Source organism: Heteronotia binoei, chromosome 2 (genome assembly GCF_032191835.1).
Source record: "Heteronotia binoei isolate CCM8104 ecotype False Entrance Well chromosome 2, APGP_CSIRO_Hbin_v1, whole genome shotgun sequence".
Taxonomy (NCBI): Eukaryota; Metazoa; Chordata; class Lepidosauria; order Squamata; family Gekkonidae; genus Heteronotia; species Heteronotia binoei.
This window is the reverse complement of record NC_083224.1, coordinates 147,673,918-147,691,402: the sequence shown is the minus strand read 5'-3', so window position 1 is coordinate 147,691,402 and position 17,485 is coordinate 147,673,918. Positions and strand designations below refer to the sequence as shown.

At 41.5% G+C, this 17,485-nt stretch overlaps 1 protein-coding gene across 1 annotated transcript in view; it reads left to right on the top strand.

The window, feature by feature from the left end:
• SNX7 (sorting nexin 7) overlaps positions 1–17,485 on the top strand; it is a 57,683-nt gene that overhangs the window by 23,093 nt on the left and 17,105 nt on the right. The window contains exons 6-7 of the mRNA XM_060232209.1: positions 1,518–1,717; positions 8,583–8,669. Of these exons, the coding sequence (XP_060088192.1) occupies positions 1,518–1,717; positions 8,583–8,669 (287 nt within the window). The remainder of the gene's footprint in view (positions 1–1,517; positions 1,718–8,582; positions 8,670–17,485) is intronic.

Below are 17,485 nucleotides of genomic sequence, written 5' to 3'. Positions count from 1 at the left end.
TCAGTTCAGAAAATGGTGCAAGGTGGGGCTTAAAGCTCTTCTTGTGTGCCAGGATCCCAATCCAAATCAGACATTTGTACACCCGGAAACTGAGTTTCCAGCCTGGTACTCCAGGCTGACATCTGATCCAGTGTCCTTATGAGGGCCATGTGCGTATCATGTAATTGCAATGTGTGAACTGGTGATATGACAAGTAAGTCTGGGAGTTGATTTCTGTACAGGGGGAGATATTTGCATGACTGGTGGGCATATAGAATTAGGGTGTATGGGGATGTGTGTACTGGTGATGGGTTATTTTTAATTATCATCATCATCATTACTGTTTGTTTCAGATTCTGTATGTTAAAAGGCCACATGTGTTATACTTGGAAGCATCTGTATTTTTAATTAATAATTAGAAAGTATAAAAAGTAACAACAAATACTCTTTAAATGTATTGCTTTTTTACAATTTAAATGACCATGTTCAAGAACAGGTCTTTGAAACTTGCTGTGAATGTTGCCTGGCCCCCAAATGATGCTCTTCTGTTTCCAGTAATGTGTACTTATTCCTCAGAATAATCTCTGATGTAAAGTTGCTTTTAGCAACTGCCTTGTGAAGCCCAAGTATAACATTTCAGCCTAATCCTTGCATGTGTCTGAGACAGTCAGTTCCCTAGCTATAAAACATTGCTTTGTATTTAAGAGCACTGACATAAATTGCTGTTCTTCAAAACAAGTTGTTTTATTAATCTCCTGTGGATTCATTACTGGTCTTGGGCTAATCACATGTGTGAGCCTCTGTTCCTCACCAGTGAAATGGAAGTGTTCATTGTTCATCTATGACAAGGTCTTTGACCAACTCTTCTTACCTCAGGGTCAAATAAGAATTCCTGTTCTGTAGTAACTCAGATGTGGTTTTGTTGTTGTATTTTCAAGTTGCCACAGTGTATTTCTCATTAAATGTGTCAGGTGATTGTGACCAGTTTCCCCCACTAGTTGGGGTTGGTTGTGGCTGCTTGGGGTTGGTGGAACATGAACTGCTTCTGGTTTAAAATGTGAGAGGTGGAATGAGCGGGAAGTTTTATTCCAGGTTCTTAAGCCATGTACAGGAGTTTCAGTTGATAAATATTCCCCTTATGGCTGTACTGCAGCTGGAGATGCCAGTCGAGCAACCCCATCTCCACTTGTTATAAGTGAGCAAAAATACAGGGAGGAAAGATTGAGCAGAATATAAGAGTAAATGCATCAGCTGGATGTGAAGATAATACCCTTCTTTGCAGGTCTGTACTTAGTGTGTATATATTTAATTTATGTAATCTGTATATTTAATGTGCTTTCCATATCCAGCTGACATGAAGCACTGTATATTGATAGATTACATTCTTAAAGTTTTCATTCACGGAGGGGTGGGAAAAGGAGCAGAACACATTCCTCCTTTGGCTGTGTTCTAAAAATCCAGTTTAATTTCTTGTCCTGCATGGATTTGTTGTTTAGAATGCAAATCATTAATAAAGGGTTTTTTTTTTTAATTTTAAGACTATTTTTATGAGATGAAGGAATTTGGCCCAATCCATACACTTTGGTCTGCTTCCGAAGAGGACCTAGGAGACACCCTGAAAGGCGTTGCCAGCTGCATTGACAAGTGCTCCAAGGCTATGGAGAGGCGAATGGTGGCACTTTCTGAATCCTTGTTTCCTACTCTGCATGAATACGTGCTATACAGTGAAATATTAATGGTGAGTTGGCATAAATGTCATGGCACAGATGCAGTTATTACAGCACCCCATTTTAAAGGCACAGGTTTCATGGCCACATCCTTTGAAGGACTGCAGTCAGCATCCTGTCTCAGTTGTGTGGGTGGTGTGGTGCTTAGGGGATGGTTTGATTGTTTTCCTTCAGTTGTTGTCCACCGTTCTTGTTGAGGCTCAAGGTCAAATTACAGAGTTATCAAACAGTGTGATAAAGACCAACACAATACATAAATTAAGCAATGCAGTAAAACGGGATCACACAGTTACAGAAAGAATTAAATGAAAGCAGTGTGATACATCCAATTAACAATGCAATAGAAGGGGGAGCAAGAAAGAGGGGGGGAATGGCATAAAATTGTCTTCACAGGCAGTTAAGCTACAATCCAGTTCCCTTTATTAAAAAGTGCCCTCCTGATCAATTCAGTTTTACTATATCCCTATTTCCTTTATAAGAAAGCCTTTCTGAACAGTTCCACTTTACATTCTGTAACATGATAGTAGCGTGGGAGCCCTCCTGACCTCATCAGGCTGGCCATTCCACCCAGTGGTACCCACGCAGACCTGGCAGCTGTCAGTCTTACCCATTTGCCAGGGAGGGGCACCTGCAGAAGGCTTTGCTCCAAGGAGCCAAGTTGCTGCACTGGAGTATATTGGAGAGGTGGTTCTGCAGATGTGTGAGGTCCCAGGAGATGATTGGCTTCGTAGGTAATACCCAGCAACTTGAATTGAACCCTAACTTTTCCCTCCTTCCAGCACAACCATAACAGAATGTCTCTGAAAAATATGTGATGGTCTGTAAATAGAACTCCCATCAGCCTTAGAGCCAACATCCCATCTTGCTTGCAGAGGATAACTCATCTCGCTCAGCCATACTAGTTTCTTGCTGTTATTTCTGTTTTTTATTCCATTGTATCTGAAGTGTGCTTGCACACAAACGCTTATACCTTGAATAACACTTTGCTGGTCTTAAAGGTGCCGCTGGACTACTTTGTTCTTTGTTCTACTTCTTCAGACCAACACATTGTTCAGGCTGCCCATCTGGATCATATTAGCTTCTGTTAGGCAAAAAATGGTGGAAAGGCCCTAAAGCAGGGGTGTCATACATAAGGCCCAGGGAATAGATTGGCCTGTCCAGGGCTCTTATCCATCCCGTGTGCAACTAGAGAGAGGGAGGGAACAGGAGTCTCTTCTGGTGGGGGGTGGGTTAGTGGGCACAGCTGTTCCAATTGTGGCTTCAGCAGGGCAGAACAACCTTGTCTGCAGCAGTCAAGCAGACTCCTTCACTTCAGGGACAGCCCTGAATTGGGAGCCTCTGCAGCCACATTCATGCTGGCTCAGGGTTCCAAGATCAGATCATACTGCTCTCCGCTCAGCCTGCAGTCCCAGGTATGCTGTCCAGATGATTGCAGGGATCACATGGGGAGGCACAGATGATTCCTTGCTGGGGCCTGCTGGTGGCCATTGATGCCATCATATTTGCAAAAAACAAAAACAAAAAAACCATGTGGTGATTGTGCTTTGGCTCATGGGATTCTTTGGCAGTTTCTTCCACACATTGGGGGCCTAGTCCTGCCACCAAGCACACAACTCGGTGGCCGGGCCTTCCTCCCCCACAGGCTATCTGGCAGCCTTCAGCGGTAGGTGGCAGCCACCTCATAGGGGAGTGTTGCCCCTGATCTCCCATTATATTGGCTTGCCTGGGCCCTCTTCTACACATATGGTCTTGAGCATGTGGTGCCTTCTCCCTCATCAGATGATCTGGCAGCCTTTGACCTGGGGTGGCTGTGGCTTCATGGGAATGGCACAACTTGCTGACAATCTCTGGCTCGAACCCCCAGCATCACCCTGCCATGGATTATCTAGTGGCCTTGGCCAGAGGCAGCTGCTGCCACACAGACACCTTCAGCATATTGGGCTTTACTTGGCCTGGATCCCATCATGCACATGACCTTTGACCTGGGCTGCCGCAGACAGGGGGGTTAGCTCAGCTTGTTTACCCAGTCGCCTTCCATGATAACTCAGGGGCAGGAGGGAGCTTGCAACATCCAGCGGTTTGCAGCATCCAGCTGCTTTTAACCCTGGGTTCTGGGCTCACTGCACTGGTGGCAGGAGTGGGCTAAGGAAGGGTTTGCCCCCCCTCCGGGCAGGGCCTAGCAGTGAAGATACACCAACTTGGAGCTTATTAGCTGCTGTCCTTTATAAAGTTCATATTTCCAGTGGCTGGCATTATATTTTATGGTACACATGGCCTGGCCCAACAAAGTGACATTCATGTCAGATCCATCTCTTGTAACAAATGAGTTCAACACCTCTGCCCTAAAGGATTGTGGAAATCATATTTTGGGTGCTTATTGCAGGGGACTATTTGATTCAAGGGGCTCCAGGAAATTGTGAGGAGCAATTCTGGAATGTTGATGCATGTAGTTTATGATCAAGAGTGTAGTGGACTAATACGACTTTGGCTAATGAGAGATTATCACACATTGGAGACATGGGGAGAAGCTGTGAAATGATCTGCAGGGCAACAACACTATGTATAAGGCTGGGGGGCGGGGATAGCCAAACTGCAGAAAAAATTCTGTACAGAAATGCCCTGTGTATGGTTCATCTCTCTCAGTAACTTGCCGAATTTATATTGTCTACAGTCTGTGCTTTGTAAATTTAGTAACGCTAAGGCTTTGCTGCAGGAATTTGGCACCACCCAAAGGAAAACCTGTCAGTCTAAGTCACTTCATATATTACAAGTTTCAGTGTACACCATCACATCTGAAGGAATGGTATGTGCTTCTTTCACCATGGGGCATACTGGTCATAGCCTGTATGGTCCAGAATCACTCACATCTCCCTACCACTAGGGCACTTCATGAAAACACTTGTGCATCTGCATCACATTCAGTGGTGTGTACATTAACCTGTTCTGTGAAGTAGTCTTCTGTTTCCATGTGTAGGTGATATTCATTTCACCCATCATTCAATTATTCTTTATCTCAAAGTTTTAAATATTAATGTTAGCATAACTGCTGAAGGGTTTTTTTTGTGAAGCACAAAAGCAAACAATTCTGGAAGAAGTGTGTCTGACAGAGTCAGTGGGTGCCATTCATGTAAATCATGATACATCTGAAATTCTGTTAGTGTCAAAAGAACTTTGTGGACTTTTACTTTCTCTTCATATGTTTTCATCACAGTTTAGTGTTTCCAGTTTATAGCTGCGTACTGGTATAATGTGTCCAGAGCACAGGTAGTAATTTAATAGCACCATTGCTGCCTGTAATAAGGTGTGTCTATTTGGGAGAGATAATTTGACTAAGGTCAAACTGGTTTTGCAGCTACCAAAGCAAAACTGGAAGTAGAGCCATCATGGGTGTAGAGGGGACATTGCTCTGGAAATACTACATCTGTATACAAGCTAGCTAATGTGGACCTGTAAAAAAGAATTTGTTTTAAAACTGTGCAGTGCTGCTGTTGTAACAAAGGGAGCATGAACTGAACCATGAACCTCGGTTTGACCAAGAACCAGGCTGGTTCATGGTTCCTGAATCAGGAGTTTAGGAGAACATGCCTCCCACAAACCCTCCTTGAACCTCATGAGGTTCAGGGAGGGTTTGTGTGGGTTCGGAAGGCATAAATGCCTTGAGGCTATACCACCTACTGAAAAATTTTTTTAGTGATTTGTGTTTTATAAAGTTGAATGGTGCCCATGAATAAGAAATTTCCGCTTGGATCCTTGGAATTTGGCTCTGCTGCATATTGCCTTGCACTGAGAATACCTTGTCTTTCTGTATACAATTATTCCAGTTAGTTCACTGAAGAAAGTGAGCGAAACAAGACAGTCATTACCTGGGATTCTTCTGATTCTTTGGCTGATAACAGTCGGGCATTTGGGGCCAGATGAGAAGCATCCCAAATCAGGTCAGCCCAAAAAGTGCCACCCCAAGGCCTCCACACACTCCCCTGGAAGCTGTCCCCATCCTGTCCATGGGGCAACACAGGTGCAATCAGATGGCTGTTACACACCATCTCCATCACTAGGTTTGGGTTTTTTCCTCATACATTTTAGTGGTTATGCACATGCATGCGCTAATGCTCATGCATGCACACTCATGCACTCTGAACAGTTTTTTTTTTAAAGCCGGATGCAGCTTGGGGCAGCTTGGCGGTTTCACACTGCCAATGTTCCTCACTTGCGCCCTTCCGTTTCCAGACGGCGAGGAGGCAACTGGTGTTCTGCTCAAAAATTTGCTACCGCGTTAAAAGTGGTAGCTTTTTGAGCCACACTGTGGAAGTCGGAGGACAGGAGGCAGATGTTTGTGTGTGGAAGGATTTTTGTGGTTGATTTCTAAGGTGTCTCTGAGCTGGCCCAACATTCTGGTCTGTAATCACCCGTCGTGTCTTTTAAGAAATAGTGATTCTTCTTGAAAAATTTTTCACTTACCGGTACTTGTTTCCTGAAGAAGTGATGAACTTTTGTAATTTAGTTACTCTGTTTTGTGTGTGTTTGTTGGATTCTTTGATGTTATATTGGACTGAACATCTCGGTAATATATTGTATTGTACTTGAAAAACACAGTTTATTCATTAATAATTATTCACTATTTGCTTTAAGTACACTGTATTTTATTTAGTGTTTTATTACAGTATATATGTTGACTTTTGTATAGTTGACTTTTCAAATACTGTAATCCTTCTTAGACTGCCCATATAAGGGCCTTTAAATGCCTTCAGAGCACAGTGGGGATGGGCCGAACTCCCAAACAGGATGAATCATGAACTGGTTTTCCTCCATTTTCCCTGTTCATGCCCATCCCTAGTTCCAGCTATTTGCACTATTAGAGACTCATGAATCGCCTTTGGAAGGGGGGAAAGGTTGTTACTTGGCCCTAATGTGAGGTTCTATATTGTAAATGCCCCCCACACACTTTTACATTTTGTATAGAATTTCTTTTAGTGGCAGTGTTTGGAAACCGTTTAAAATTTAGTTGTTCCTCCAAATATTGTCACAAAAAGTTTATGTACAAAGAATGTGATGGAAAGAATAGAAAAGAAAGAGTTCACGAGGGCATAAAGAGATATTCAAAATCAACTTTTTCTGCTTTCATTTTGCCAATATGTATACTTCTTTTTTAAAAAAGAAAGAAGGCATTTGTTGCTGACATATTTTTTTTGGGGGGGGGGGGAATTGGGATACTGCTTCCCTGTCCTGCCTGATATTTGTATGTTAAAGTCATACTCAGATAGAGCCTAAACATCCGTAAGTCCACGTGCATTGCCTCAATATACCCAATCATTAGCCCACATAATCATTCCTACAAACCATTGTCTTGTCTGGTTGCTGATTTGACATGACTGCATGAATTTATGAATGTGAGGGCCTTGTGAGCCTGTCTTTCTCACTTATATAACATTTGAGAGCATCTGCGTTTCAAACAAAGACTTCTTTCAGTATTAGGTGCTCAGTTCTTGCAATATTGAAATAATTGGAGCCTGCTTTTTTTTGGGGGGGGGGGATTGAGGGAAACAGTAAAGCTGTCACCAAGATAATTTTACTACAGCAATAACATGTGAATGCTTGTAAAGACTCCCTCATGTGGTGATAACTGGTATTTTCTGTGTTTGAAAGATGTAAAGACATGATGTTTCATGTCTGTTTGCTGAAATGATGTGCTTTATTGCTTCTCCATAGCTCGATCTAATGTTGACTGGATAATATGGGCATGTCAAAGCCCATAGGAGGCAGACATTTTCCTCATGATCCCATCCCTCCCATGTAGTTTCATTATTATTTGAGCTATATAGAATGAAGTCGTAGGAGAGTGGCAAGTTGTAGGCGAGTAGCTTGAGAAAGTAGTAGGTCTGAAGAAATTGAAGTATTGGGCTTGAAGTAGTAGATGATATTTTTCCCCACAGGGGTCACCATCAAAAAACTGAAGAGAAAAATCCCCTCATGATGTATTGACCAAAGCAGAAAAAAAGAGTGCATGTTGCCCATAGTTTTTAATAGAGGGAAGTGACCTGTTCCTTCTCCCTAACTGTATCTTATCACTAGGCTACATGTAATATCTGGAGGATAGTAGTTGGTCCTTGCTTTAATGCAACATCTGAGATATTCTTTCCATTCTGGTCCCTCAACTGTCGTGACTCCCATCTGGCTGTGTACTCTTGGGAGGGGGGGGGGGGGCTGCATTCATATAATATGGGCCTCAGCTGTTTAACTCACAGACTCACCAGCACACCACAGGGGATCTTAGTTTTTCATGTCAAGCAAGAAAAAACATTGGAATATAAAAATAAAGTCTCAGTTACAGGAAAAGGAGGGGGAATGGAAATCAGTTGCTTGTAGCCAACCAATCTTAGCTTTGCTGGATTGGATCTAATGGCCATCTAGTCCAGCATCCTGTTTCAAACTGAGGCTGACATCATCCTTCTAGGAAGCCCACAAACAAGGCTTGATGACAGCATCTCTCCCCTGAACTTTGCCTCTATCTTCATCATGCTGCCTCTGAGCCTGGAGATTCTGTGTAGCTATTGTGGCTTATTGTTGTTGATAGGCCTACCTGAGTAGGTTTGAATCTGTCCAATGTCCCTTTTTTAAAAAGCCACCTTAACCATTGACTGTTATCACATGGCAACAGAGTTCGTCTTAATAATGGAATCCATCCAAAGTACTTTGTGTTCCTGACTGTCCATTTCAGTAATGTGTTCTAGTGATAAGAGGGAATGAGAGAAATAAAAATTTCTACTTTGGCATACATTTGGAAGCACTTGTACACTTTTGCATCTGATAGTTTTTTTTCAAATAACTTTCTGCATAGAGCTGTCCGCTCTAAATCTGTGTATTGCTTTACAATTCCAGGGTGTCTTGAAAAGAAGAGATCTCATCCAAGCAGAGCTCGACTCCAAAGTTGAAGCTTTATATAATAAAAAGGCCGAAAGTGATCTGGTAAGTGTGTAATATTAATAATGAAGTGATGTCAAGCTGCAACCAACTTATGGCAACCCCTTGTGGGGTTTTCAAGGTAAGAGATGAGCAGAGGTAGGTTGCCATTACTTTCTTCTGCATAGCAACCCTAGTCTAACTTGGTGGTTTTCTATCCAAGAGTTGCATATTTTTTAGTATATACAAACAAGGAAGATTAATTATTCCATCCATATGTAAAACATTAAGGAGGAAAACATTCCTGGAAGTTGTCTGACATCTGCAAAAGACATCCAAGAATTAATGCAGAAGTGCTGCTTTGACTCTTCACCAATGCAGAGTCAAAGTAGAAAAGAAAAAAAGATGGTGCAGTGGGAAATTTTAAAGATGATGATGATGATGATGATGATGATGATGATGTAAGTTTGTTGCCTTACAGCTCCCTTGGTGAAGCAACATGTGAAACACATAGGGATCTTTGAGTGATGCTGAATTTTAAAAATTCCCAACACACCATTGTTTTTTTCTTTGTTGCTTTGACAAGTGTTAATGCAGACTTGACTGATCGTCACATTCAGGAAAAAGGTGGCATGGCCTTCCTGACATTGTACTACTTTAGAAGATAGGAGGGACGGTTTCATGTTTGAACATTCTCCATCTACAGAATTCCTCGCACTTAGAAAACAGGCAGGTTAGGAACTAGAACTTGTGCACTTAACATTTGCTTTCAACAGGAATTTTTGTTGAAGGTAATTATTCAAGCATGCAGACATCTTCCTATGTTTCGTGGCCACAAACATCAATTTTTAAAAGTCCTTTTTGAAATGGATAGTTGCAACCAGGGTGACTTTTGCTTAATTATGAAATACTATGGTATTATGAAATAGTGGGCAGCTTTTTGTTGTGCTCAGTAGGAAATCAGATGGGTAGGAATGAGGGAGTTTAAAATACAAATGGCATTCCTAAGTCAGAAGACTACATATGACAATGTTGTTATGCATAATGAGATCCCAGGACCCCCTTCTCCCTTGCACACTGCCCTTGAAACAAGGCAGGAAAAGGAGGAAAGAAAGGGGATGGGCTAAGCATTCTGTCTTCCAGTGCTGATTGCCTTCTGCTGGCTGCATTGCAAGGACAAAGGGCAGCATCCCATGTGAGGGGCTTTTACCTGCAGGGGATGTGGGGCAGTCAAGGCATTGTAACCTGGGACTCTACTGTAACCTATGATTTGCCTTTAAGAGGATGCAAATCATGCACTGAATCAATTAGCACTGTGGCATAATTTGTGTTCTGCATCACTGTGGTATACCCCAGTGTTGTTGAATATGAATGATGTCTAAGCATTAATTGATTCAGCACCTCACTTGCAAAACATTATGGTATGTATCATACTGGTCTCTGCTTAGCAGAGCTGGAAGCCTTCCTCCAGTTTAAGTGGCTCTTCAACAGGCAGAAGAAACTCTGAAATTAGAGCAAATTTTAGGGGTATGCAACCCCCCCCCCCCGGTATTTTTTTATTCAGGTCAAAATTTAGGTACCATATCAGTATAGTATTCAGATTTTTTCAGAAATCCAAAATTCTTTTGGGTCCAGTAGAATCAAGAAGAAAAATAGCAATTAAAAAAAAAAGCCAACCCAACCCTGGGGCTGGCTTGGCTTTTCCTGCAGCACAGAGCTGCAACAGAGAATCAGCTGGGGTGGCAGGAGCTGAGAGCCTACCTGCTATTCAGTATGGCTGAATATACCCAAATAAAAGGCAGAAAAAAATCTGTTTTTAATTGGGCTCAGCTATACTGGTAGCCAATCAGATTCTCTGATTTGTATTCAGCTGAAATAATACCCCCAAAATACCTTACTGGTATTTTTTCTGGTTTATTTTTCTGGCTTGGTTTATGCAAAATGCACACTCCTACCAAATTTTCCAGAGGAAAGTCTGACAGATGTTTGGGAGAGCCCACTATAACGGGGAGGGCAAATTAGGCTCATTGCAAGGAACTTTCCCCAAATTGAAATGTGGTAGGATGTTTAAAAGCCTAAATTGGGGTGGCTTTATAATGCAAGATTTGCTGTTGTGAGGTAATTTTATTTGAGTTATAGCAGGACTCACGACCTCTGAGGCAAGAGTAAAAGAAAATAACAAAAATGGTTTATTTAACGTATGAGAGTTGTTTGCTCAGCCATTGGCTTTCAAACACCAACAAGGAACAGCCTGGCTGAGGCATTTATTTGCTTATGCTCTAATTACAGTTTCCGTAAGGTTTGAAGTGTATGTAAACTTATTAGAATCACAGATAACTTTCAGCAATAAAGTACCTCTGAATGATGTTTATTCAGCCAGTTATCTCGCAGAGCCTTTCCTTAGGAACAGGCTAGTTTCCCTTAGGCTTCCTCAGACTGAACACCAGCTATGGCCCTCTCACACATAGGGGTTCTAATCAACCTCAAGAGAACTGTCCTCTTCCCAAGAGTCAGACTTAATGGCTCCCAAAGTGACGTCCTTTTTCAGACACCAATATCATCCTCAGAAGAGCCTTCTATTCAGTTGGACTGTGAACCTGTGAAAAGTGCTAAGCTTTTTTAGCAAGCAATACAGGACTTTAATGATTTCATAGTTTTGTATGAATGTATGCATTGTATAGAATTCATAGAATCATAGCATTGGAAGGGACCTCCAGGGTTATCTAGTCCAACCTCCTGCACAATGCAGGAAATTCACAAATACCTCCTCCACACACATACATCCCCAGTGACCCCTGTTCCATGCCCAGAAAAACCTCCAGGATTCCTTGCCAAACTGACCTGGAGAAATTGCTGACTGTCCTCAAAGTGTCTATCAGCATTTCCCTGGTCATGTAAGAACTAACCACAGATTCAACCCTTTCTATCCTCCTTCTTATGATCTGCCTAATTCACAGAATCAGCATTGCTGTCAGATGGCTGTCTAGCCTCTGCTTTAAAACCTCCAAGGAAGGAGAGCCCACCACCTCCTGAGGAAGCCTGTTCCTCTGAGGAACCATACTAACTGTCAGGAAGTTCTTTCTAATGTTTGTGAAATAACAACACGAAACTTATAGAATGGATTATATTTGATTTATTATAGTGACATTAATATAAGTTATTTTGTCTACTCATAGTGGTTGTTGGAATTTCATGAACTGGATGAAAGCCATATCAGCAATCCCTTTCACTCTTCCCCTGCTTCCCAGGGTGGCGGGGGGAGCAAAACAGATGGGTTTAATGACTCACAGTTATTTAAACTTAATAGCTGGGCATGTTCACCAATCAGCTGCTAGGTTTAAATGACTCCAAGCCATTAAACCCTTCCCAGGCGATCGCCCCCTGCTTTCTCCTGGTTGCAACTTGCTGCAGCAGGGAGAATGGCGACCCTAATAGGCCTGAGCAGGCTGGTTTGGTTCGGGCATTTCCCCCTCCATTTTTCAATATGGGGTTTGGTTCAGGTACACCCTGAACTGAACCAAAAACCAAAACCGAACCCATTGGTATTTAGCACGTAATGCCCACTTTGCCATTTTATTTGCTTGTAATGGACAAAATCAAAACATTCCAATCCAAACTTGAATTGCAACTTCAGTTGTATTTTAAGAACTATGATTGAATGCAAATTAAGAGAGAAGACTTCAAAAGGATATTTTAATGGTTATGTAAATTGGTCTACTGCTGTTTCTGCAAGCCTGGAGATCTTAATTTGTTTAGAATTTGAGTGCATCAGTGTAGCTGCTGATGTAAAATGGGTGACCTTTTATTTTCATGTTTTGCAGCATTTATGCTCAACAGCTCCACAGCAAGGAAGACCTGTTGTAATTGTAAACTAAAGAAACCCTTGCTCAAAACTGGTGTTTGGTTATGACTTCACTATTTTTCATTTCTCTTACAAAAGGCTTCTGTTCAGAAATAAATTTTCTTGTGTGACAGCCTCATACATTTATGAGTCATTGGTTAGATTGCAGGGATATGCTTGCCTTTAGGCTCTGCACCAGCTCAGTGTCCTTTGGCTGATGAATCATCTGCTTTTAAGTGATACATCCATTTATTAATCTTTTTTCTTTTTTACTGTACATTATGGACACATACATATGGATGCCCTATGGGGTGGGGGGTATTGAAGAAAGTGTAAAAACTTACAAGTGAATAGACAGACACACACTGTCACTCACTGTTAGAAGAAATATGTCCTAGCCAAAAGACCTTCAAATGTAATAGTGATAGAGTTAGGTTGAAAACATATCTGTTTTGTTTTCATTCACAGTCCACCTTTCTCATGGGACTGAAGACAAATTATGAATAATTATGGTAGAATTGTCCAGTCAGTCAGCTGATTATAAAATATACCATTTGAGTCTAAAGCAAAGATTTCTAGTAGCACAACATAATGCAATGGGACAGGGGTAGAACTGGAAGAGGAAAGAAAACACTGTCCCTAACCTGGATAGTCCAGGTTTGCCTGTGAAATCTCAGAAGCTAAGCTGCACTGACTATGACTTGAATGAGAGATCATCAACAAAGTCAGGGGTTGGTGTGCAGAAAAAGGCAATGGCAAACCACCTCTTGTCTTAAAATTCCTATGGGTTTGTCATACTTCCATCGCTATTGTCCCTAATAGAGGTAATTTTGTGAGTTGATCCGTTACATCATAGCTATACTTACTTTACAAGATTGCCCTCCTGAACAGTTGAGCTTTGCAAATTTTGCAAAATGATAGAAGCATGGTGCCTTCCTAATAGTTTGAGGCAGACTGCTCCAAATGTGTGGAATTCACCACAATGAATGTGCATGAACAGGCAGCTGTGATTTTACCTCTGCTCTGGTAAGCAGAACATAGCAGGAGAGGCAGTCTTGCAGGTTTGTGGTTCTAACACCATTAAGGATTTTGTAAGAAGGTATAAGACATGAATTTACCTGACTCTCAGTGATTTGTTTCATCTCAATATGGGTTTCCTTGTCTCTGATTATTGTCTTGTGCCTTATATTAAGAATATTCCAAGTCAGTTTTGTTTTTAAAAGTTACTTACAAGTTGTACAAGATCATTCATGTACTTGGTAGATGCAGATAAAGAATAGACAATAAAAATAAATTTAAAATCATTATTAGAAATTCTGCCAAAGCATATATATCTCTTTTGGAGTTTGTTTGTTTTCATCGTCCTATGGATGAAGTTTTTGTGCATACTCCCCCCCCCTAACAAAACAGAAACATTTTTTTTCCCCTATTTGTATTACTGCACAGGCAGTGTAGGCTTTCAAAATGTTTTTTAAAGAAACTAATTCCAAAGTGCGACGAGGAGTGTGTGAGGGCTAAGAGCATCGTTAAAATCTGTTTTGATTTGGAAAAGCAAGCCAATGTAAAAAGTGAACTTTTCTAATCACACATTTAGAAGTTCTGCTTTCAGTTTGTGAGTCATGTGCAACTTGTTAATTTTAAAACTATGGAGGTCAATTTTTAATTGGTGAGGTTCTAACTAAACTTTTTTTTTGTAATGTTTGGCAAACTTTCCTTTGGGGCTAACGTCACAACAAATATTAGGTTTTCTGTTTAGTTCTAGTCTCCCTGATTTTAGAACTGTTCAGTTTTGATTTTGAAGTTATCAGCAAAAACAATATCTGATTGATTGAAAGAAGCACAGAGTCTTAATACATCTGTCTTTCTGATTGTACTGAACTCAGCTGGATGTATAAAGCTACATGATGCTGCCCTTCAGATCAAGGTGGATGACCATAAACGGAGCCGGGATTGGGAAGTGACTTCTGTGAATTGCCTGGCAAGAATGCACTTTAGGCTTTTTCAAGGAACCGTTCTTTATAGTTATTCATTTCAGAAATATTCATGGACAAAAGTAGAGGCTTTGTAACTGTAAAAGACAGCTTTAACTCAGTACATCACAAATCCAGTATATTCTAATAAATATATTGATGCAACATTCTGACATTTTCTCACAAGGTGGACTTCTTCAGATGACACTCATACTGCAGCTGCAATGCTGCAGATGCTACAGTGATATAATTGTGATCTGAGTCCAGGTGGGGTAGTGGTCTAGGATCTGGGAATGTTGCTCTAGAATCTGGAAGGTTTCTGATCCTCATTTTTCCATGAAGCTCATTGGATAACCTTGTGCCAGCCATACTCTCTCAGCCTAATTTGCCTTACAGTGTTGTTTGTGAGGATAAAACAGGGAAGGGAGAATCAAGTAAGCTGCTCTGAGCTCTTTAGTGGAAGGGTGGGATAAAAATGTACTCGATAGATAGACTGACAGATGAAATTGTCTTGTCACCTCAACCATAATACTTTCCAGTATTTTCCAGGCAGTTTCATATACTCTGCATGGGATTGTTGAGTGATGAGATACTGAATGACACTCAAGGTTTTGCCCTTCATTTAATTCTTGTGCCAATACAAGTGTCACATGTTGACAGATGCCCTGTCACACAACTCTTTAAAAATGTCAGGACCTTTGTCTAATTCTAAAAAAATGAATGTCGCTCTAGATTCTGTATGATAATACATATTTAATATTTAAATAACACTTTAGAGAGTGTCATTATCATTTTACAGGGCTGTTTTGTAATATCTAAAACAGCCCTGTAAAATAGGACACTGAGAGCCAGTTTACACCATTACAAAGTTCTTGTGTGTGTTGGGTGACATCATGAGGACCTTAAATCAGTGGATTTCTGTATGTCTTATACTCTTGCAAGCTTTTTTCTGCTCATGAATAGTAGCTGTGGACCTGCATCAGCCCACCTGAAAGTGAGCAGAGTGCTGAACTCTTGAGCTTCTACAGCCACTTCCAGGGTATACAAAGCAGGTATACACAGGAACACAGTTCCAGCTGGCTTAGCATCAGAGATGTGGCCTAATATGCAAATGAGTTATTGCTGGGCTTTTTATACAAAAAAAAAGCCCTGGCTACTTCCATTGACCTGCTCTATTGCTCACCCTCCCATTATCTGCTCGCCTGTGACGCTTCCTACCATCTCTGTTCCCATCTACACAAACTGCCTCGCACCTCTGAGGAAAGATGTGCAGGTGATGCATGGTGACAGTCTCAGCAGCTGTGGCAAATATGCTCTTGGTTTCATGCATTGCCTAGTGCCAGTAAGGGAAAGGTATGTGGACCTTGTGAGGGTTTGCAAGGAAGATAATGGGAAGTGGCACAGGTGGATGTTGATGGATGGGTACATGGGCTGCCAGGAATTGAGGGAGGGAGTCAACTGGAATGCCTAGTGGTAGGAGAGCAGACACTCATTGCCTGAGAATCCCCCACAAACTTGAAACCAGACCTGGCAGATACAGCCTTCCTCTCCACACTGTCTTCTCCTCTTGAAACATGCAGCCCCATGATTTTGCAAGTGGTGTCAATAGCAGATCCATAGGATGCTGTGGAGGAGAAGTGGCACAGAGAGGAAGACAGCCGCTGCATCTGCCTATACACCCTTATTCTGAAGAGAAAAGGGCATGTGTGGACTCCAGGACACACAAAACTCCCCATGAACATCTGATTCAAATTCCTCATGCTCAACAAACCCTAGGACTTCTGTAATGTGCAAATTGGCCCTAATGTTGTGTCCACCACCCCACCATGTTGCTTACCTAAGGCTACCTAATGTGTTTGTAACAAAAGCAAGATTGAAGCCTAGGATTTCCTGATCTCTTGCCATAAAGAGGAATGGCTTTTTTGAGATACAGATTTTGTAGAACAGATATGAAGCTCAAGACACAGCTCTCATTGTTGTGGTGCAGAACAGAACCTGGCTTTGTCCTGCATTTTTCCCCTTGAGCAGCCGTTTCATGAGTCTTAATGAGCTGCATGTGAACTGCCCAGTTGAACTTCGTTTTAAGAGCTGATAAGCAAAAATTATGCTGTCAGTGAGTGACAGAAACTTGAATTCATTATGAAAACCATTCTTTCCAGAAAGATGGATTGGCAAACATGTCATTAGTACTAATTAAAGGCTACAGTATGTGGTCCTTCAATGGAACCTCAGTTGGTTCCTGCATAGAGTTCAGCTGTGACTCTTAATGCAGTATGAGAAGAGAAAGAATGAGAGTATGTTTTCAGTCAGCATAAGACCTGAAATAAGAAAAATAACTGACCCACCAAGCCAAGCACATCCCAAAACTACGCACAATGGCCACATCAAAGACTTGATAAACCTCTTTTTGGTTGCCAAACCAGAAGACAGGTCACAGAACTGTGCAGACCTGGTCTAATTTTTGTTCACACATTTGGCATATCAAGAGATAGACGTGTATCTGACATTTTGATAGGATAGCCAGGTACAATTTCTGTATTTTTGGCAGCTGTGTGAAAGTAGGACATTGGCATGTGCCATTGGTCTAATCTGTGTAGTTCTATGGCATGGTAAGCTTCACCTGCCAGAATTCCTTCTATCAAATGGACAAGGACCTTGTACTTTGTTATATCTGATTGATTTACATGGCTGTAAACAAGAATCCAAACAGAAACCCCCTTCTTTTCCCCCAAGGAAGTAAGGAATCAAAGGGAAATTACTATGGCAACTGGTTATCATATTTTGTGTGTTATGTGTGTGCATGTGTCAAGGTGCTTGAACTTTTTAAGGCTATGCAAAAGGCAGAAATGGATCAAATGAGGCTCTTACTGTTGTTTCACTTTTCCTATTGCTTCATTGTCATGGCAGGAGAAGCCTCACTTACTGCAGTTCAGGCTGTCATGTAGACTCAGGGCCCTGCCAGAAAAAAAGGTAGAGTCTCACCTTTTCATGACATCAGAGTACCCTCAGAGTATCTAGAAGACACCACTAGTGTGCAGCTGCACTTTGTATGGGAGGGCCAGCAAAATATG